The 21,977-nt window shown below is 48.6% G+C and overlaps 1 protein-coding gene across 1 annotated transcript; it reads left to right on the top strand.

Annotated features, from left to right (window-relative positions):
• The first annotated feature begins 1,218 nt into the window (after positions 1–1,218).
• CPNE9 (copine family member 9) lies at positions 1,219–21,610 on the top strand. The gene is made up of 21 exons (XM_065933219.1): positions 1,219–1,418; positions 1,937–1,977; positions 2,103–2,149; positions 2,245–2,348; positions 2,785–2,821; positions 3,043–3,045; positions 3,314–3,390; positions 6,975–7,038; positions 7,155–7,258; positions 7,437–7,541; positions 9,278–9,319; positions 9,626–9,701; positions 9,808–9,861; positions 10,296–10,357; positions 11,063–11,109; positions 12,270–12,451; positions 12,693–12,820; positions 17,866–17,968; positions 18,650–18,707; positions 19,082–19,155; positions 21,283–21,610. Exons 1-21 carry the CDS (start codon positions 1,351–1,353, stop codon positions 21,466–21,468), a joined length of 1,662 nt encoding a protein of 553 aa, XP_065789291.1. The 5' UTR covers positions 1,219–1,350; the 3' UTR covers positions 21,469–21,610.
• Positions 21,611–21,977: the final 367 nt, after the last annotated feature.

The following is a 21,977-nucleotide window of genomic DNA, read 5'->3' as shown; positions in this document are numbered from 1 at the left end:
GAAGAGATTGGAGACTTGGATGCGCCTCTTAATTCCTGAGCCATGAGAGTCTCCAGTGAGATGGCAACACACAGCAGTGGGCTGTTAAGGTGGGAACAGTGGTCCTCAGGCCTGAACAGGCCCCAGTCACTTGGGGAGCCTGTTGATCCATGCAGATTTCCAGGGCTGCCTGAAATTTAGACTTGAAGTTGCTGAGATCTTCATTAAGCTGGAAAAAGGGGTGGGGGGAATCTTTTTTTTTTTTTTTGGCCATGCTCTGGGATCTTAGTTCTCTGCCTGGGGGTTGAACCTGCATCCTCAGCAGTGAAAACATAGGGATTCCTAACCATTGGACCACCAGGGAATTCTCAGGTAATCTATTGTTAACAAGTTCAGCAAACAGTCTGCTCCTGGTACAGGTGACCTGCAGGCCCTGCATTTGGTGAGGAATTGGCTCCCAGGGCCTGGAAGGCAGTAGGTGATATGGGGAGGGTGAACCTGGCTGACCACCACTGTCATTTACTGTGTGATCTGCAGTGAGTTGCATCCTCACAGAGTGTCTTCATCTCGAACCCCCTGAAGTCATGTTGGTTCAAAGACATGGACAAAAGGTTTTGCACAGTGCACCGTTTACGGACCTCTGACTCTAAACACAGAAGAGGTCATTAGTGTGAATGCCCAGAAGAGGGAAATAATACCAATGAACATTTCTTGAGTATTTGCTGTTTATAATCCCCTACGTTAAATCCTGTTTATAGGTTATCTTGATGAAATTTTACACCACCTCAAGTATGTGCTATTATGGCCATTCTTAGTGAACTGACTGAGCCAATGAGATGTTGAGTAACTTGCTCAAGGTCACACAGCTAATGAGAACAAATGTGTAACTACGCCTATTCAGAGACAGGAAGGGCCCGAGTGGCAAGGGGAAGAGCTGATTGTTGAGGGGCAGCTCAGGAAGAGCAGTTTACCCCGGTGCCCACTAGGTATCCAGGATACCGGTCAGCATCCTGGACAGCGCTCGTGGGGGCAGGCCTGGCTCTCTCCTCTGGGAGATGCAATGGGAGGACTCTCCCACCTAGTGAATTGGAGTTCGGATCTGTGTAAGGTTCCTGGCCTACAGGAGGCTGCTCCAATGGGGTAGGGGCCCCCCGCGGGGCCGGGCGGGGCTGCATTGCCATCTGGAGCCGCTGCGCGGCCGGCCACTGTGAAGGCGCGAGCAACCGGAGCGCACGCAGGGCTGGAGGGAGCACAGCCTCCGCCGCCACCGCCGCGGCGGCACATGGGCCGGCCCCGCCGTCGCCGCCGCCGCCGCCGCCCCTAGCAGCCCCCGTCTCGCAGCCTCCCGCAGCTCCGGCCACCCGACCAGCCATGTCTTTCAGCGGAGCCTCCGAGCGCAGCGTCCCGGCCACCAAGATTGAAATTACCGTGTCCTGCCGGTGAGCGGGCCGTGCCGGGGAGGGCTTAGGCATTGCCCCAGCACCACCCAGTTCAGGGGCTCAGCGCGAGCAGAGGGTAGACCCCAGGAGAAGCAGCATCCGGGCCGGGGAAAATCGCGGATGCAGACTCAGGGGAGTTGCTAGCGGACGCGGGGAGGGGGTTCCCTTGAATAGCCCCAACCACAAAAGAGGGCTCAGCCTGCGGCTTGAAGGGATGGGTCGCGGGGATCCAGTAGGATCTGCGCCCCAGGAGGGTAAAGTTCTGGGGGCTAACCCTCTTTCCTGGGCCCTTCCAGGCAGTCTGGACGCGTCCAGTCCGCAGAGAAACAGCTCTTAGGCTGAGATTTCCGGTGTTGTCCAGGGTGCTGATAACGCGGGACCCCGGCAGGGTGTAGTTACGGGGGAGGGAGGTGTGCTTTGAACCCCGTGCCTCCCTAGGTGCCCACCTCTGGGTAGGGTACCGGCGGTGGGCTCCAGGATGATTCACTCGCTGTCCGTCTGTTTGTCTCTTTCTCTAGAAACCTGCTGGACCTCGACACCTTCTCCAAGTCCGACCCCAGTAGGCGGCACCAGGGTCGGGAGGGAGGGAACTTGGGGTCCGAGAGCACCTGAGGGGCGGGGAGGGGGCGGCGGGCCGACCTGACGTCCTTCCCTCCCCGCCCCCGCTCCCGCTCCCGCCTGCAGTGGTGGTGCTTTACACGCAGAGCCGGGCCAGCCAGGAGTGGCGGGAGGTAAGTCCTAGAACCCTCACCCAGTCCACGGCCGCGCCTGGGAAGCACCTGCCCCCTTTAGCAGGCCCCGTGCTGATTGTCCACTCCCCATTCAGTTCGGACGGACCGAGGTGATCGACAACACACTGAACCCAGACTTCGTGCGCAAATTCGTCCTCGACTACTTCTTTGAGGAAAAGCAAAACCTGCGCTTCGATGTGTGAGCCCCGCCCAGAAACCCGGCTTGGACCTCCCCCAACCTGGATCCACCCCCCAGCGGGCCCCCGACCTGGCTCCACCCCCAGGCCCAGTTCGGTGGCACTTTGAAGGACTCCTCTCTAGGCTTAGCGCCGCCCCCAAGTCTAGGTTGGCCACTCCCCAGGCCTAGTCCTGCCGACAACCCTTCTCCTTAATTGGCTCCGCCCCTTTCTAAGTCCCACCTCTGAGGTGACCCTGCCCCCAGCAGGCCCCGGACTTGACTCGCCCAGGTCTGACTCCCTCTGACCCCGACTCCTGTCCAAAGGAGGTCCAGGTGAATTCCGATACAAGACTGCCCCACCCTCCACCCACAACTTTAACCTGGACTCGAAATCGGACCCCTTTTCCAGGCTCTCTCCCACCACCCCCGCCCCATGTTGGTTCCACTCTCTTCCCAGGTACAACGTCGACTCCAAAACCAACATCTCCAAACCGGTGAGCGACCGTTCCCTCACGGGCAGGCTGGGCACACAGGCGGCGCTCACTGTGTGTTAAACGACCCTCCTTAGAACCCTCCTACCCCTCAAACCCGACTCGACCTTCTTCGGCCCCGAACCTGCCCTCCCTGCCCTCCTCTCCTGTTCATGCCTCGGTTTCCCGCCTGTGCCTCTTACTCACTGCTACTCTTCCTTCCCGACTGCTGCTGGGACCCTCAGAAGGTGAGACTGAATGGGGCTGGGCGGGGTCAGCGTGTGGTGTGTGTGAAAGGTGTGGGGTGGGATGGTATCTTGGCAGAGTAGAGGCCGTGGGCTCCAGATATCAGGACCAAGAAGGGCGGCTTGTCTGACCGCATCCCTCCTGTGAAGCCCTGGCTGGGTGGTTCCACTGCCTCCAGTCACAGTGGTCAGTGCAGCATCATCACCAGGGCTGGGCTGGGACTCTCACCACCAGCCGCTCCTGTCTCGCTGACTCTGTATCCCCGTGCAGGATTTCCTGGGCCAAGCGTTCCTGGCCCTGGGAGAGGTGATCGGAGGCCAGGGCAGCCGAGTTGAGCGACCCCTCACGTGAGCTGAACCTGAAGGGGAATGGGGGAGGGGCGGGCCTCCGAATTCTCCTAAAGATGCAGCTGACTGTTGGAGGCTGGGATTCCCCTGGTCAGGTGCCTTCAATGGCTCCCATCACCTCCTGGGAAAATCCAATCTTCAGGGCTTTGCTCAAGTCACTCTCAGCCCTGACATATCTCCTCTCTCTCTCACTCTCTTTCCTCACTCTTTTTCTGAATCTGATTCAACCTTTAAGGTCCACTTCCAAGTCTTCCTCACTAAATCAAGTTCTCTGGAATTTACATTACATTCACTCACTAAATATTTATTAGCACATTTTGTATGCTATACCCTGGGCTGGGTACCAAGGATTTATCCATTCCACAAACACTACTGAGCATATACTCTACCTTAGCCACTGTTCAAGTGGCTTGGGTTGCAGTGGTGAACGAAACAAAGGCTCCTGCCCTCAGGGAGCTTATGTAACAGAAGAGGGAGAGAAATGGTACAAAACTGAAATAATAAATAAGTAAATTACATAATGTCCTAGAAGACATGAAGTGCTGTGGAATGAAAGTAGAACAGAATTAGAGTGACCGGAAATGCAGGGTGATGGGTGCTGCAGTGTTCTACAGGAGGGCTGAGGAGGCCTCATGGAGAGGTAACTTCGGAGCAATCATCTGAAGAAAGTAATGGAGTGAGCTGTGCTGATATCTGGAGGAGGGATGTTCCAGGAGAGGAAACTGCCTGTGCAGAAGTCTGATGTGTTCAAAGAGCAGCACGGAGGCCAGTATAGGTGGAACTGGGTAAGCAGTGGGGAGAAAGGAGGAGGTGAGCTTGGTGAATTCACGGTTAGGGCCTGGGAGCCACTGTGAGGACTTTAGTTTTTACTCTGAGTTGGGAGTCAGTGGAGAGTTCTGGGCAGAGGAATGCTCTAACTTGCTTTCAAAGGATGCTGCTGGGTTGAGACTACATCCTGGGGGGGCGGGGGGCAAAAGTGGAAGTAATCTACGGTGCCAGCAGTGAAGGAGGAGAGAATTAGATTCTGGATATAAATTGAAGATTGAGCAGCAGATTCCTGACAGACTGAATATGGACGTGAGAGAATAAGAAGAGTTGAGGGTGACACCAAGGCCTTTGGCCTGAACAAGTGGAAAGATGGAGTTGCCATAAATAGAGATGATTTTTTTTTTTAGGTGAGGGAGGAGTAAGTTGTGGGAGGAAGTCAATGAGGAGTTCAGTATGACGTATTGAATCTCATAAATTTTTATTAGACAAGTAGATGTGTCAAATAGGCAATAAGAAACATAAATCTTACATGCTCTTTTAGGACATGAGATTAGATGAGATCACTAAGGGAGTGAGGAAAGAGAGAGAAGACCAAAGACCAAAACTCCATGTGTTGGAGCTAGGAAGGGAGACTGAGAAGGAGCATTAATGAAATGGGATAACCGAGAGTGGGTGGTGCTGTCCCGGAAGCAAAGGACGTGCATCAATGACGAGAGAGTGGCTGATCATGTCAATGCTACGGCAGTCAAGAAAGCTGAGGATTGGGAACTGGATATTGGGTTTAGCAAGACAGCAGTCGCTGGTGACTCTGCTTGTCAGAGTTTTGAAGAAGAGGTTTGGATAACAGCCTGGTTAGGGGGGTTTAGAAGAGAATGGAAGGGAGAAATGGGAATTAGGAATCTTTCAAGGAATTTTACTGCAAAGAGGAGAAGAGAAAAGGAGGGGTGGCTGGAGAGGGAAGTGAGATCAAGAAGAGGTTTGTAATATTTTAACCTGAAAAAAATTATATCACATTTGTACGCTAATAGGAATGATCTAGTAGAATCTGAAAATCTGACATAATACAAAGAGGGAAAGAACTTCTCTGGTGGTCCAGTGGTTAAGACTCTGTTTCCAGCACAGAGGGTGTAGGTTCGATCCCTGATCGGGGAACTAAGATCCCACATGCCTCATGCCATGATCAAAAAAAAGGGGGGACAGTTGCTGGAGTGATGTCTCTGTACAGGCAAGAGGGAGGGTGTGGAATGTAGCACACAGGGGAGGGATAAATAGGCACATGGTAGTCATTTATAGCAACGGTAGGAAGGCCTCGTGTGGGAGAAGATACTGGAGGCAGGGTAGGTGTCTGGTGGGTCTGTGGACACTGTCTTCTGGTTGCTTCAGCTTTGTCAGTGAAGTAGGAAACAAGGTCATTGGCTGAGAGTGAGGACGGAGGAGGAGGCTTTTTGGGTTGAGGAGAGAGGAGGAGGAGTGCAAGCGCCATCTCACAGCACTGGAGAGTGAAGGGACTCAGAATGCACAGTCTGATTAAGGACCTTCTTGACCCTTTTGGTCACACATCTAAAATGAGTGTGGGTTTTCCTCTGGCCATATCCAGTTGCACAGGTGTGGTATGGGTTAGGCAGAGAACTGAAATTAACTCAGGCTGTGGTTCTGCCAAATAAGTAGACAGAAGTGAGAGAAGGGCTAGGGGAAAGGAGTAGGATGCAAGGGAGTGATTATTATAGTCCAGAGTGACTGGAATTCACACTGGGTGAGGAGATGAGGGAGAACATTAAGGAGAGAAAGAACAGTGAGAAGGCAGTAGCATCAGTGACTCGCTTCTGGGTGTGCAGGTGGAGAGTCCCTGCACTCATTACATGCTATCTTTTTAAAGCACAGAGAGTCAGAGATCAAGAGCCAACGAAATGGTTCAAATTCTCATATTAAAGATGACGAAAATCACATGGCAAGTTGGAATCAAAACTTGAACTGAGAATACTCCCAACCTAGCTTCCTCTCTGTCACACTTTGGCTCTCCTGGAGTTTAGGGTTGGCAGGCCCATATCCACAAGGCCTCTGACTGCTTGGAGACCCAAAGCAAGTTGGGGATGGGTGTCCAGGCATATGCAAGTGTCCCTTCTTGGATCAGAAGAGGATAAGGCTGCCCTGGTCTTTTAGATCTCACTCTTCACAATCTTCTGAAAGCACAGCATCTTTGACCTAACAAACCAGTCCTTCTGCCCCAGATCTGGGTAATAATTGCTCTCCCTCATTCAGGACTGTTGCATCACATCACGCTCTACTTGCCTATTGGCCTTGACATCCCACCTGCCCCTGGAAACTCCCTGAAGGCAGGGTCTGGCAGAGCTGGAAGGTGCCAACTGGCCAAATTGTACCTAAAACAATGCCTGGCATATAAGCAGAGTCTGCTTTGAGAAACAGAACCACCTTCATATCTACCAAGCTTACCAACTGCTTTTTATTCCATACATTCATTCTGATCTTTTCACAACCCTAAGAGGTGGACAAGATTCCCATTACATAAAGAGAAAACCAAGGGCCCAAGGAAAGGAAAAACAACTTGCCCAGAACTCTAAATCCTATGTTTCCCATGCTACCATTATGAGATATCCACACAGGCTAAATTAACCCCTTCCTTCCAGACCAGAGACCCTCCCCAGTCCAAGTCAGGTCCTACCCCACCAGAGATGGAAACACTCAGGACAGTCAATACATGGCAAACTGAATCCCCTGGCCTACCCAATCCCAGATTGGCCACCCCAATCCTTGTTTCCTACTCTCCCCCCTCACAAAGAGGCTTTTTCTGCTTCCAGGGGTGTACCAGGCAAGAAGTGTGGGACCATATTGCTGACTGCAGAGGAGCTTAGCAATTGTCGGGTCAGTAAGGGCCACATGCTAGACCCAGGAGGCTCTCTTCTCTCCCCAAACTCCCTTTAGCGGGCTGTCTGAGTCTGGGGGCAATTTGAGCATCAATAGTCCAACCTCATCCACAGGATATTGCCACCATGCAGCTGTGTGCAAACAAACTGGACAAGAAGGACTTCTTTGGGAAATCAGACCCCTTCCTCGTGTTCTACAGGAGCAATGAGGATGGCACGTGAGTCACTGCTCCCTCATTGCCGTGGGCCCATGAGGGCTCTTAGACTCCATCAGGACCTGAGCCCAGAATCCACTTAAGGCAGCACCCAATATGTGCTTAAACCAAGCATATCAGGCCCTGTCTCTGGGCTCAGTCCTACCCCAAAGGCAGGTTCCAGTCCTCTTGTCCTCTCCAGGTTCACCATCTGCCACAAGACAGAGGTTGTGAAAAACACGCTGAATCCTGTATGGCAGCCCTTCAGCATCCCTGTGCGGGCCTTGTGCAATGGAGACTATGACAGGTCTGCATCAGTATAAGCTAAGGAGTAAGGGGACAAGGGTGTGAGAGTGGGGTTCTTGGGCTGAAGAATGAAGGTAGAAGTGCCATAATAGCACTGGAGGATCCTACTCAGTGAGACAGAGTTTTGGACATGGAGATGGGTTCCTGGGAAGGCAGATGGATAGCCACATGGATGAATAGGTAGATGGACAGATGGATAGGTGGATGGATGAATGGATGAAAGGGCAAATGAATAAGTGAATGAGCAGATACATGGATAGATAATCAGGTGAATGGATAAACTGGTGCATGAATAGATGGGTATGTGGATGGGTGTATAAGAGGACCGGTGGGTGGGATGGATGAATGGATAGCAGATGAATGAGTGAATGGACTGCTGGATGGATTAGTGGATGGATAGATGATGGGTGGATTAATGGATGGATGGCTAAATACATGAGAGGCTGGATGGGTATATGAGAGATCGGTGGTTGGTTGGAGAGGCAGAGGGGTGACTGAAAAGGCAGGGGAGTAAACAGGTGGAATGACAGGTACATTAATGGATAGACAGGTGAACGGGTGGTAGAGGGAATGGATGGGTGAGTGTAAAGTAGATGGACAGGCTGACCATATAAATTCACAAATGGGCAGTATGAAGATAGGTGAGTGGGCCCATAAGTAGACGGTTATGTAGACGAGTGGTTGATTAGATAGACAAATACCAGATGGCTGAGTGTTTGGTTGGGCAGATGCGTGGAGATACAGATAGACACTTGTATGTATCAGTGAGTCATTGAAGGGCGGGATGTTTAGTTATATGGGTGATAGAGTTTAATAAGTAATTGATTGGTAAATTTGTATGGGTAAAAGGGTGATTAGATGGCAGGATGGATGGTTGAATGAACTGCTGCATAGGTCAGTGGCCATGTAAGATGACTTAGGCATAGCTGTTAAGAACATGATCTTTGGGAAAAAAAAAAAGAACATAGTCTTTGGAACCAGGATGTCAGAGTTTAAATCTCAGCTCAGCAATTTACTTGTTATGGTCCTTAGTCAAGTTACTGGTTTCTGGGCCTCAGTGTCCTTATTCAAAAGTAGTAATAGTATTAATACTTGCTTTATAGAGTACTTGTTAAATTAGTCAGTGAAAGTGCTGAGAACAATGCCTGGAATGTGTGTGTGTGTACTCAGTTGTGTCTGACTCTTTGCAACCCTCTGGACTATAGCCAACCAGGCTCCTCTGTCCATGGGATTTTTCAGACAAGAATACTGGAGTGGGTTGCCATCTCCTACTCTAGGGGGTCTTCCTGACCCAAGGATCAAACCCACATCTCCTGCATTACAGGTGGATTCTTCACCTATTGAGCCACTGGGGAAGCAAAGGAATTCCCTAGTGGTACAGTGTTAGGACTCTGCATTTTCACTGCTGAGGGCCTGGATTCAGTTCCTGGTCAGGGAAATAAGATCCCACAAGCCAGGCGGTGTGGCCAAAAGATTTTTTTAAAATCAGTAGTAAAGAATAGTAACAGTGGTACAAATAGCAGCAGCAGCAGTAGTAATAATGATAGTGTCAGTAGATAGCTGTGTACATTTGTGGACTGATAAATGGATAAGACAGATGGGAGGAAGGTTGATAGAAGGACAAATGGATGGATGGAAGGATGATCTGTGTATAGTCAAGATCATCTTGACTAGATGGGTGGGGGTGTCTCAGATTTATCCTACAAACCTAGCCTATGTTTATCTCCTACACTTCAGAACGGTGAAGATTGATGTATATGACTGGGACCGGGATGGAAGGTAGGTAGCACTGCCTTCTCCTATAATTAAACCAAACAGTTCCCTGAAATATGTAGCACACTCGCTAGGAACCCCAGAGTAGCCCTGGGAGCCAGAGATGGTGATGACAGATGCCAGGTTCCCTCAGTTGTCTCTCGGGGACACCGTCTCTTCCCTTCTCTCCTTCTTAGGTTGGTCTCTCTTCTGACCCAAGGCCCAGTGCCTGGCAGACCAAGTAGCGGCAGGGGACAGTGAGGGTAAAAGACTGGTCTCAGGGGTGGCTCCAAGCCAGCAGCAGTCGCTTACCTGCCCCTGGCCTCATTGCAGCCACGACTTCATCGGTGAGTTCACCACCAGCTACCGAGAGCTGAGCAAGGCCCAGAACCAGTTCACCGTGTATGAGGTGAGAGCTCAGCCCCGCCCAGCTTTCCCAGGCCTCCACCCCAAGTGTGCTCAGTCTGTGCTTCCCTTCTCGTGTCCCACCATCACCGTTACCTTACTGCACTTAGGTACTTAACCCTCGGAAGAAATGTAAGAAGAAGAAATACGTCAACTCGGGAACCGTGAGTACTCCCTAGAGCTCTGGCCCTCTGTGGATCCTTCCGTTTCTGTCCCCAGAATGGGGACACACAGCATGACCACTCGGTGAGGGTATGGGAGAGCTATGGGTGCAGACTACTTGCACATAGTGATGTTGGATACAAGGTGGCATCATTTCAGTTTTCCTTTTGTTTTGTTTTTTATTCTTGTTTATCCTCTCACCTAAGGAAATTTGTTTGATCTTTAATCTTTTGCAGGTTTTTCTGGGGGGGAACCCTAAGTTTTATTTCATGATTTAATATACTTTTGGAAATCCAAGTATGTTTCTGATGGCTTCCCCTTTTGCCCTTTCAGAAATCGGACAGGGTGGGTCAGGGGCTGGAGTCGAGTGCCTCTTTCCCTTTCTCTAGCGCAACCACCCTTTCCAAGTAGCAGGGCTGCCTCTTCTGTCCCACAGGTGACGCTGCTCTCCTTTTCTGTGGACTCTGAGTTCACTTTTGTCGATTACATCAAGGGAGGGTGAGTCACAGCCAAGCTCTGGACTGAAAGTCTAGCAACGAGTTTCTCCTAGTTCTGAGCCTCAGTTTTACTCTTCATTAATGATCAGGATCCAATGAGATCTTGAAAACACGTGGCAGACTATAAAGTGCAAAGTGCTGTCCATCGTAGTTCTCTCCATAGGGCTGCCTTTCAGCCCTAGCTTCCAGCCCCCCTGGGAAGATGACAGACCAGTGGTCTCCCGTAGCCTTACTGGAGCCCAGACAGAAGATATGGCTAGGCAAGAGGGAGAGGCCAAGAGAGAAGGAAAAGACAAGCAGGCTGTAGGGGACATTCTCCTTGGTTTAGTGGATGCAAGCAGACCTCAGAAAGGTACTTTTTTCCTCTAAACCTGATTTTAATGTAGAATGGAGATGTTAATTACTACTTTAGGGCTATAGTAAGGGTTAAATTAAATTATGCATATTATGTCACGAGGTAGGCATTTAGGAATGGATGGGGCATGTGGGAACACACTCCCCAAAGTGTGTTCCATTGGCCAACAGCATCTGTCTCACTTGGGATTTTGTTAGAAATGTAGAATCTCAGGCTCCACCCAGACCATCCAGATCATAATTTGCCTTTTAACACGACTCCCAGGTGATTCAGATGCATACAAGTATTTGAGAAATCCTGGTATAGTAAGTATTAGTCCCTCATTTCTCAATCCATCTATTTCCCCAACAGGACACAGTTGAACTTCACAGTAGCCATTGACTTCACAGCTTCCAATGGTGAGGCATGGATGGGGGAACAGGGTGTGGAGGGATTCTAAAGAAGTCGTTAGGGATAGGCCTGAATTAAAACCTGGGAATAACAGTTAACCTATCCAGGAAGCCCAGCCTTGAGGCAAGGCCCAGTCAGGCTAATACTGGGGCAGGAGTGTTGTGGAGGTAACGGTGGGAGAGAGTACAGAAAGGTAAGTGGGTAAATGGATCAAAGAGTATTGAAAGGATAAATAGCTCTAGGTAGCTTGAGAAGTGGATGAGTAAATGAATGGATGGGAGGGAACAGAAGTGTACTAACAGATGAATAGGTAAATGGGTGGATAACTGTGTGGGTAGATAGATGAATAGTGTGAGCCAATGGGTCTGAGTGAGTACAATATGCTGAGGAGGTGGATGCATGAACTGGCATGTGGGTGGACAAATGGACAGGTGTTTAAACTGGGAAAATAGATTCGTGGACAGGTAGGTGGATAGTGGATGGATCCATATGAGGACAGACAGGTGAATGAATGGGATGAATAGAGATGGATGAATGAGTAGATGGACAAAAGAACATGGTTATATGGACAGATGAGAAAGAAAGAGAAATGGCAGGTGAGCAAGTGGATAGATGGCAGGCTGGTGTCTGGATGCACAGGTGGGTGGCTAACTGGATAAGAAGATGGAGAAGCAGATGTATAGAGATGAATAGGTAGACGGATTTATGGCCAGTGGATAGGTGAATAGATGTATGAGCAGGTGGATGAACTGATGGATAGATATAGGGATTGGTACATGGATAGTTTGAAAATGAACATTTGGATGACTGAGTAAAATAATGAAGGAGTACATGGGTAAAGAGGCTTCTCTGGAGGCTCGGTGGTAAAGAATCTGCCTGCCAACACAGGTGACATGGGTTCAATCCCTGGGCTGGGAAGATCCCCTGGAGAGGAGAATGGCAACCCACTCCAGTATTCTTGCCTGGAGAATTCCATGGATAGAGGATCCTGGCGGGCTATAGTTCATGGGGTCATGAAAGAGTCGGACACGACCTAGAGACAAAACACCAACAACAGCATAAAGAGTGGATGAATGGATAGGCAGCGCATAGATGCATACAAAGACAGGCAGGTGAACAGACAAGATCATCAAGATGACCATGAGGTGGGGCTCCTGTTTCCCTACAGGGAATCCCCTGCAGCCCACCTCCCTGCACTATATGAGTCCTTATCAGCTCAGTGCCTATGCCATGGCCCTCAAGGCAGTGGGAGAAATCATCCAGGACTATGACAGTGACAAGCTCTTCCCAGCTTACGGCTTTGGCGCCAAGCTCCCTCCAGAGGGACGGATCTCCCACCAGTTCCCCCTGGTACGGTATGGGCCAGAGCCTAGACTCCACACTCTGGAATCTGGCCCACCCAAGTTAACAAAATTCTTCTACTTAGATTTTCTTCTAAGGGTCAAGGACACTGCAGAAGAGCAGGATCTAGGGGAGGGTGGCAGAACAAGGAGGGGAGCTGGGTTGGAGTCTGGAGGGGAGTATGAAAGAGAGCGGTGGAGAAAGGCAAGAGTGAGCTGGGATCAGTCCAGCAGGGCATCTTCCCTGACAGAACAACAATGATGAGGACCCCAACTGCGCAGGCATCGAGGGCGTGTTGGAGAGCTACTTCCAGAGCCTGCGCACAGTGCAGCTCTACGGGCCCACCTACTTCGCCCCTGTCATCAACCAGGTGGCCAGGTAAGGAAACTGGATGGACCTGGGGGAAATTAAGGGGACCAGACAGGGGATTGACTTCCCAAGGATAGTGAATTTAGGCTTTGGGGAGAGGGTGAAAGTTTCAGTGTTGGCCAAGCTCTGGTATAAGGTTACATCAGGCCTTATTCTGAGGTAGAAAGAGTGTCAGTGAACTGCCCCAACCCCACTTCCTGGGAACAACAAACCAGGCCTCAAATTTGGGGAAGAGAGAAGGACCTATAGAACAGTGGATGAGGCACAAGCTTTGGCATCAAACCTAGGAGTGACCCTGGGTCCACCGTCACTAACCTTATCTGACCTGAAGCAACTTAACTTCTTTCTAAGCCTCCATCTCATCCATGTAAATGGGTATAATAATGGATGCTAAGAGCATCTTATTTTTATAGGGATATTGGGGATTTAAAATTAGGGTAACAATATAAGAATAATTAGCACAGTGTCTGGCCCATAGTCAGTGCTCATGGTAGATTAAAATGAGCTCAAGTTGTAGATTAACGATGAAGAGTAACTTCTAAAAATAGAAGAGTAACTCCAAATTTTCATAATAAAAACACAAAGCAAAGAAAATCCAACTTACATATCAAATGATTTTTAATGCAAATAAAATAAAATGACTGAACTAAAACCGAACGTATGTCAATGAACTTAAGTTGGATAAATTTACCTATTAAAAGAAAAAGTTTCTCTGATTGATTAAAAAAATAATAATTCTACTGTATGCTAAGGGCTTCCCTGAGAGCTCAGTTGGTAAAGAATCTGCCTGAGACCTCAGCTCAATTCTTGGATCAGGAAGATGCCCTAGAGAAGGGATAGGCTACCCACTCCAGTATTCCTGGACTTCCCTGTGGCTCAGCTGGTAAAGAATCTGCCTGCAATATGGGAGACCTGGGTTCGATCCCTGGGTTGGGTATATCCCCTGGAGAAGGGAAAGGCTACCCACTCCAGTATTCTGGCCTGGAGAATTCCATGGACTATAGAGTCCATGGGGTTGCAAAGAGTTGGACTCAACTGAGTGATTTTCACATACATACTATATGCTAAATAGAAGAGACCCATGTAAAACAAGATACCTCAGAAAACTTGAAAGTAAAAAGATGAAACAAAAAAAATAATAAAAGTGGAAGAATTTCAGGGAGATATATATATATATATATATATATCTAGAGACTCCCTTTTCCTCTAATAAAGATTAGATTATCTTCTAATTCATCATGAGATAATAGTTTCTTTAATTACAAAAGTAATGTAACATTGCTGTTGAAATTTTAAGGATGGAGAAATTAAGAAATGACCCAGAAAATGGTCCATGAGAATGTGGAGATATATATATATATATATATATGTGTGTGTGTATATATATATGTTATATATACATAGTTATATATATAACATGTATAATATAACTATATATATATATAGTTAATGATAGTCTTTTCCTTATGTAGCCATAATGGCAGTCAAATTTGATATAACATTTCACTACTGATCTTTTCACTTAATAATGGGACCTGAGCACATTTTCTTTTGTTATTGCTATTAAACAGATTTAAATATTATCTTGGGCAAATTCACTGATTCACTCATTCATTTACTGATTCAATGAATATTCCATAAAGAAAAATGTAGCATGAATGTGGGCTGTAGAGCTAGACTAAGTTAATACACCCACTCTACTACTTACTAGCTGTGTCACTTTGGGTAGGACTCTGAACCTCTCTGTGTCTCTTTCCTCAACTGCAAATGAGAATAATAATAGGTACATCATAGAGCTGTTGTGTGGAAAAGGCAATGGCACCCCACACCAGTACTCTTGCCTGGAAAATCCCATGGAGGGAGGAGCCTGGTGGGCTGCGGTCCATGGGGTCGTGAAGAGTCGGACACGACTGAGCGACTTCACTTTCACTTTTCACTTTCATGCATTGGAGAAGGGAATGGCAACCCACTCCAGTGTTCTTGCCTGGAGAATCCCAGGGACAGGGGAGCCTGGTGGGCTGCCGTCTATGGGGTCGCACAGAGTCAGACACGACTGAAGCGACTTGGCAGTAGCAGCAGCAGCAGAGCTGTTGTGAGGACTAACTTAATATTTGTCAGGCACATAGAACGGTGCCTGCCACATGGTAAGTGGTATAGGTGTGAGCTATTACGATTATTATCATTATTACTATTCAAAGGGCATCCGCATGTGCTCAGTTATCTGCTGGGGCACTGGACACTCAGATGAATCAGATCTAGTCTCTGTCCTTGAGGTCTCCCGCCTTGGCTCAGGAGACAGAAATATAAATAAATCATTACCTTCTACAGGCCAGAGCTTCCCAGATTTTTCCAGCAAATCGCCTATTGGCAAAGGCAAACAACTGCTTCCCCTAGGGGTAACTGGGGGCCGGGTTAAAAGCAGCCAACCTGAAAATGTCTTTGAAATCCCCATATTTTATCTTAACAATTCATGCAAATTTTACATGCTTCTGACATTGTGTCCATATTTGCTATAATTTAAGGTGTGGGGAGGTGTGTTTTAAGTATACTTAGAGACATCTAGCTTTATCCACCAGATCATATAGTGTAATGGGTGCTTTAGGTATCCTGTGACCTTGGGTTCCCCTTGGCATACATGTTGGTACACTCATGGGTGTAAGAACCCATGGAGGGCATGCAGCCCATCTTGGTGGGTGGCATCCAAGAGACCCAAGGCAGCCTAGTTGTGGAGGGACCTGACTGCTTGGCTGGGTGCAGAGGGCGAACTGGACTTTATCAGAGGAAGATGTGCAGAGCAGGCCTGGCGGCAGGAACTGCATATGAAGGGCACAGAGGCATGAAGGGGCAAGCTCGGTAGACAGTGAACAGTACAGCTAGATCAGAATGTGCAGTGTGCATGGAGGAGTAGCCAAAGAGCAGGCGGGAATGAAGCCTAGAGGCATCAAGAGCTCAGGTTTTAGGCTTAGTCTGTCAAGTGTGGACTGGGGCCCTGGCTTCACCACCCCTTTGGAATGTTATTACTCATGCCTGTACACTTTACTTTGGAATAACAAATGTGCCCACCTCTTAAATGGTGGTGAGGATTCCATCAGGTCACGTATGTCAAGTGTGCAGCCATGATTTTGATGATCACAGATGCCGCTTCGTTGTCTGCCACCCCACAGACAGGTGGGGCGCAGACTGGCTTTCCCCGGCCTGTCACCCAGCTCCAGGTCTAAATGGCCTTGGGGGTGCCAGGCTCCTGCAGGGAGCCACGGATGTGTCTCCCAAGTCCCCAAACCCTCCCGCACCACCCCTCATGCTCCTGCTCACAGATCCCTTGTGAGGGCTCCCATTGCTCTGACCTCCTCCTTCTATATCCTACCTGCAGCTCCCCGAACACTCTCTCTCGGTTTGCACACGCCATTCTTTCTCTCTGGAGACTCTCCCCCACCCTACCTCTGCCTCCACCTCATCCTAGCTAACTCCTACTCACTGTTCAGGTCTTAGGTTAGACCTCATGTCCTCAAAGCCCTCGCCTCATGGCATCGCCGTGCTGTAAGCATCCGTCTCCCCCAGGTCAACAGCCAATTCTCTGCTGCAGGCTCGGCACCAACTTGGTGCCTGACACACAGCAGGTGTGCAGTGATTATTTGCGGAATGAGCGAATGACAGGAAACGGTGGCAGCCCAAGCCTATGAAGAGGCCGCAGCCAGAATTCAGGAAAAGAGCAAAGCTGCTAGGGAGGATCATGGCCCACGCCCACCCTGGGCCCCGGGTAAAATGAACTGTAGCTGTTTGAATTCTCCACTTCCACTATGCTTTCCTCTGGATTTTTTATATCAAGCTTAGATATCAGCACTGTCCGACAGAACTCTGCAGTGATGGATGCAATGATGGAGATGTTCTGTGTCTTGTGATGTCCTGTATGGTAGCTCCCAGCCACATACAGATGGTGAGCACCTGGAGTGTTGCTCGAGCAAACAAGTAACTGAGATAATTTTATCTAACTTAATTTATATAAATTTCCATATGAGCTGGGGACTGTCTTACTGGATAGTGCAGCTCCATCCTTTCCAATCCTCACAGGGCTTGAGACTGGAAGTCAAGAGACTGAGTCTGCCATGGCCTTTGTGCTGTCTGAGGTCTTGTTTCTCTTATGTATAAAATAAGGGGACTGGTCTCAATGACTTCTGAACTCACTTCAGATCAAAAAATCTTGGGAGTCAAGGACTAATAGTGAGAGAAGGAAAAAGACTGGGAGCAGCTGTTACACTGGCTGAGGACCCAGAAGCCGAGGCAATGGGATGTGACGAGCAGAAGGGAGAAGGGAGGAGGAGAAATGGGTGAGAAAGGGGAGAAAGAAGGCCTTCAGTCTTTGGTCTTGTTCTTTTTTTTTTTTTTTTTTTTTCATTTTGGTCTTGTTCTTGTATAAACACCAGGATCATTCCAGGGCCAACAAAGTCCTGTGTGATCTGGGCCCCACCCCATTGCAATCATATGGTCCATGCTGCTCCCCTCAATTTCTGGACTCCAGACAGGGTAGACTTCCTCCAGTCTCATTACAGGGACTTTGTCCATGCTGTTCCTTCTATCTGGAATGACCTCCCCCTCCCCTTCACTTAGCCTCCTCTCCCTCCTCTTCTCCTTCATCCTCAAACATTGTTTCCTTAAAGAAGTCTTCATTGACCTGGGCCATGTCAAGATCCCCTACGGGATGCTGTCATAGCAGTAGCTTTTTCTCTCCTAACTCTCCTCACAAATGCAATTCTACAGCTATTTCTGTGATTGTTGGTTCACTGTCCATTGTCAAGAGGATTTGGGGGACTGTTGCTTTCTCACAATGCCCAACATAGCCTACCTAACACAGTAGCTACCATAGTAAATGCTCTGTGAGTGTTACTGGAGGGATGGTAGGAGGGGGCAGGCAGCCAGCTCTGGGGAAGGAGCATGAGCTTCCGAAGCCCCAGTCCTTGTCCCCTGCTTACCAGGCCGGCTGTGGACGTTTTAGGGATAGACATTTCTTTGGACTCTTTGGGCTTTCAGCTGAATTCTGATCTTAGCCTCTCCACCAGGGCTGCAGCCAAGATCTCTGATGGTTCCCAGTACTACGTTCTGCTCATCATAACTGATGGGGTCATCTCTGACATGACGCAGACAAAGGAGGCCATCGTCAGTGTAAGTCTGAGGAGGTTTGGCCGGGAGGGGTCACTGCTAATAACTGTCCAGGGGTGGAGATTTTGCCCTACATGCAAGTTAACAAGTCAGGCTGCCAATTTCATGGATGCTGGCAGTGGACACAGACTTCTGGATCAAAAGCAAAGGTGCGTGGGACTTCTCTGGCAGTCCAATGGTTAAGACTCAACACTTCCACTGCAGGGGGCATGAGTTCAATCCCTGGTCGAGGAATTGAGATTCCACATGCCACTATTCCCAGCAATAGCAACAGCTCAACTATCAGCATTGGCTCTGATTCACTAAGTCCCACTTCCCAGAAGATAATGTGCCAAGGGCCAGATGACTAGTGGGTTGTATTATGGAACAGAAACCCTGAGTGTAGAAAGCCTGACCCTTTTATCATGGGCAGTAAGCATGCCTGCCCTTTGCTCCAGCAGGAGACATTTTATCATACTGGACAGTAAACAAACCCGCCCTTTACTATGTATAGGAAGACCCTGTATCTTTCAAGGCTGTTACACATGCAGACATACTTGAAAAGATAGTCTGGCACAAAGAGAAATCAGTGCCTCTGCTTATAAGATGTGCCGAAATATCACACACAGAGAGAACTGTCCCCCAACAGTCACTTCCCTTGTTATGGCTGCTCACCCCAACCAGTTACCCTCTTTCCCCTCATAGGCCTCATCACTGCCCATGTCTATCATTATTGTCGGTGTGGGACCGGCCATGTTTGAAGGTGAGTAAGATGGGGGGTTTTCATGAGTGGGACCAAGAACTGGGGAAAACAGAGGAGGATCTGGGAACCCAGGCCTGTCTCATAGAGAAGATAGGATGGATGCCTGGATGCCTTGGCCAAGTCAGACCTTCTCTGAACCCATTTCCTCATTATAACCGAGGTTGTTGATACAAATACTTTCCTCCTGGGGTTCCTAGGATGATGGAATGCCTGGGAGGGAATAATAATAACTCCATTACAGTGCCTAATATCTGTAGGACTTTGATACATTCATTAGGTGGTCTCTTGATGACTCCAAAGGGGAGCTAAGAGGCAGGGGGTAGCATGGGTTGTTGTGGGAAAGGCCAATCAGCTGAGGGGTGTCTTTCCTGCAGCTATGGAAGAGCTGGACGGTGATGATGTGCGCGTGTCCTCTAGGGGACGCTATGCTGAGCGCGACATTGTTCAGGTAGACCTGATATCATGGGGTCAAAAGAAAGTCATGGTGTCAAAAGGCATGGTGGGAAGGAGGGGCTAAGTTAGCAGCCATTCCCCTTTACTGCCTTCCTTTCTTTTTTTTTTTTTTTCAATTTTTATTTATTTATTGGCTCTGCTGGGTCTTCATTGCTGCACGTGGGGCTTTCTCAAATTTATGGGAGTGGAGGCTACTCTCTAGTTGAGGTGTGTGAGCTTCTCTTGTTGTAGAGGTTGGGCTCTGTGACCCATGGCCTCTAGACCATGGGTTCAGTAGTTGTGACTCGAGGTCTTAGGTGCCTCAAGGCCTGTGGGATGTTCCTGGACCAGGGATTGAACCTGTGTTCCCTGCATTGGCAGGTGGGTGCTTAACCACTGGGCCACCAGGGCAGCCCCTTTACTGCCTTCTTAATCACTTACCTTTCTTCCCTTCACTCTTTCAGCCTTCCTACATTCATTCAACAAATTCTTTTTGAGAAACAGGCAGGTTGCTGCAGCCATGGTGGATTCGTAGTGTAAGAGATCCCCAAGGCACCTGCCCTCTAGTGGAGCCAGCCAATAATAATGGCACAGTTCATTAGATTGTGCTAAGTGCTCCAGAGGGACAGCAAATGCCACAGTAAGAGTCTGTAACCAGGATTTGATTAGGCAGGATTGTCAGGGAAGGCTACTACGAGGAAATGACATTGGAACTGAAATCTAAAGCAAGGTATAAGCATAACAAGCAGAGAGCAGCAGGTGAGAAGGCCCTTAGGTTCGAAATAACTGGCCCAATCATGGAGAAGGCAAGAGGCCTGAGTGGCAGGATCACAGCAGTGAGAGGAAGAGGAAGGCAAGGCCCTGCCAGTCATGGTGAAGTTTGGGGCTTTGTTCTGAAATAATTAGAAAGCTCTTGAAGGATTTTAGATAGAAAAGTAAGATGGTCAGTTTCACATTTGAGACATGCAGAGAGGCTGCAGGAACGTGGACTGCAGCAGGACGAGGGAGAAGGCAGGGAGATCTGTTAGTGAGGAAGCCTTCGAAGCAGTCCAGGGATTTGGATGGGAATAGGAGCGGTGAGGATGGAGAGGAGAAACAGGTTCAAAAGACAATTTAAGAAAAAATGTATGAGAATTGAATATTTGATTAAATGGTAACAGGGAGTCAGGGGGGCTTCAAGAATGATTCTTAGCTTCCTAGACTGAGCCCCTGGGTGAGTGATAGTTTCACTTACTGGGAAAGGAAAGGCTGGAGGAGGGGCAGATTTGGCAGAAAAGCCTAGAATTCAGCTGTAAATACATTGGGCTTGAGTTATCCAAGACAAATGAAAGGGGATGTGATATGGGCAACTAAGTTGTGACTCTAGGCCTTAAAGAAAAGAAGGTAGGGATGGATGTATAACTGTAGAAGTTATCAGGGAACAGGGTCTTTTTTTTAAATTGAAGTACAGTTGCTTTACAATACTGTGTTAATTTCAGGTATGTAGAATAGTGATTCAGTGCTTTTAGTTTATACTCCATTTAAAGTTATTACAAGATAAAAGCTACAATACCCTGTTACACAATTTATCCTTGTTTCTTATTTATTTTGTCTATATTTAAGTAGTTTGTACCTCTTAATCCAGGGAACAGTTTGTAAACATGTTGAAAGTGTATGAAATCACCCAGGAAGAGAATTAAGAAAGAAAAGGCAGCAGATTTAGAGATTAGGCAGACCTAGAGCATTGGGGTTGGTTCAGGGAGGCATCCAGAAAGGTAGAGAAAATCTAGAAGAATGTAATGTGTCAAGAGTGGGAAGTGTTCAGGAAGATTATGGTGAAATGTAATGGAAAGCTCAAGGGGAGTCAGCAAGATGTGTGACAATCATTGCCTGCTGGACTGATTGGGGAACATGGTGCTGTTGACTTCGTTAGCAAGAGCAGTTTCAGTAGACTTCATGAAGCCAAATTAGGGTGGTTTAAGGGTGAATAGAAGGTGGAAAAAAAGTGGGTGGGGAAAAAGCAAATGTAGAAAGTTCCTCTAGATAAAGTGGGAAAGAGAGTGATACTTAGAGATGTTAGGGGTCAAAGAGGAAGCCTCCCTCCTGCCACCTTCCCCAGTCCTCTTCTCTCCTGGCCACCCATATCTGATCGTGCCTGTCGCAGTTTGTCCCATTCCGAGACTATGTCGACCGATCGGGGAACCAGGTGCTGAGCATGGCCCGACTTGCCAAGGATGTGCTGGCGGAGATCCCAGAGCAGCTACTGTCCTATATGCGCACCAGGGACATCCAGCCTCGCCCGCCACCCCCTGCCACCCCCAGCCCGACACCAGCTACAGAGCATCCCTAAATAGCCCACCTAACCAATGCCCAGCAGTCTGCCCGCCTGCCCACCCATTGCTTCTGCTCAAAATCAGAGGCACCTGGAACCTTGGACCTCATTGGGAGAGCAGCTTGGAGGATCGGTATTGGCTGGTCGAGCCCTCTGCCCCATCACCCACAGAAGGGCCTGACACTGTCACCACCTCCCTGCCTTCTTGCCAATAATAAAGCTGATCTTTACTCCACTTCTGTCTCATGGGTCTTGGGGAGGGAGGCTGGGACGCCCAGGGTCTGGGACACACCGAGAGAAAGATGGAGCAAGGACAGCTTCAGCTAGGGATCATCCCCTCCTAACACACATTCATCTAACCTTTCTTCAGATATTCTTCAAATACTTTAAGAAACAAGTGAATCTTTATGTGTGTACATTTTTCCTGAGGAGAGAGGCCCATAGCTTTTATCAGATTCTAAAAGGGATTTTTGACCTCAAAAGGGGTCAGCTTTAAGATGATTCTGTATAAATCTGCTCTAATCCAT

Source organism: Muntiacus reevesi, chromosome 4, assembly GCF_963930625.1.
Source record: "Muntiacus reevesi chromosome 4, mMunRee1.1, whole genome shotgun sequence".
Taxonomy (NCBI): domain Eukaryota; kingdom Metazoa; phylum Chordata; class Mammalia; order Artiodactyla; family Cervidae; genus Muntiacus; species Muntiacus reevesi.
This window is presented reverse-complemented; position numbering and strand designations above follow the sequence as displayed.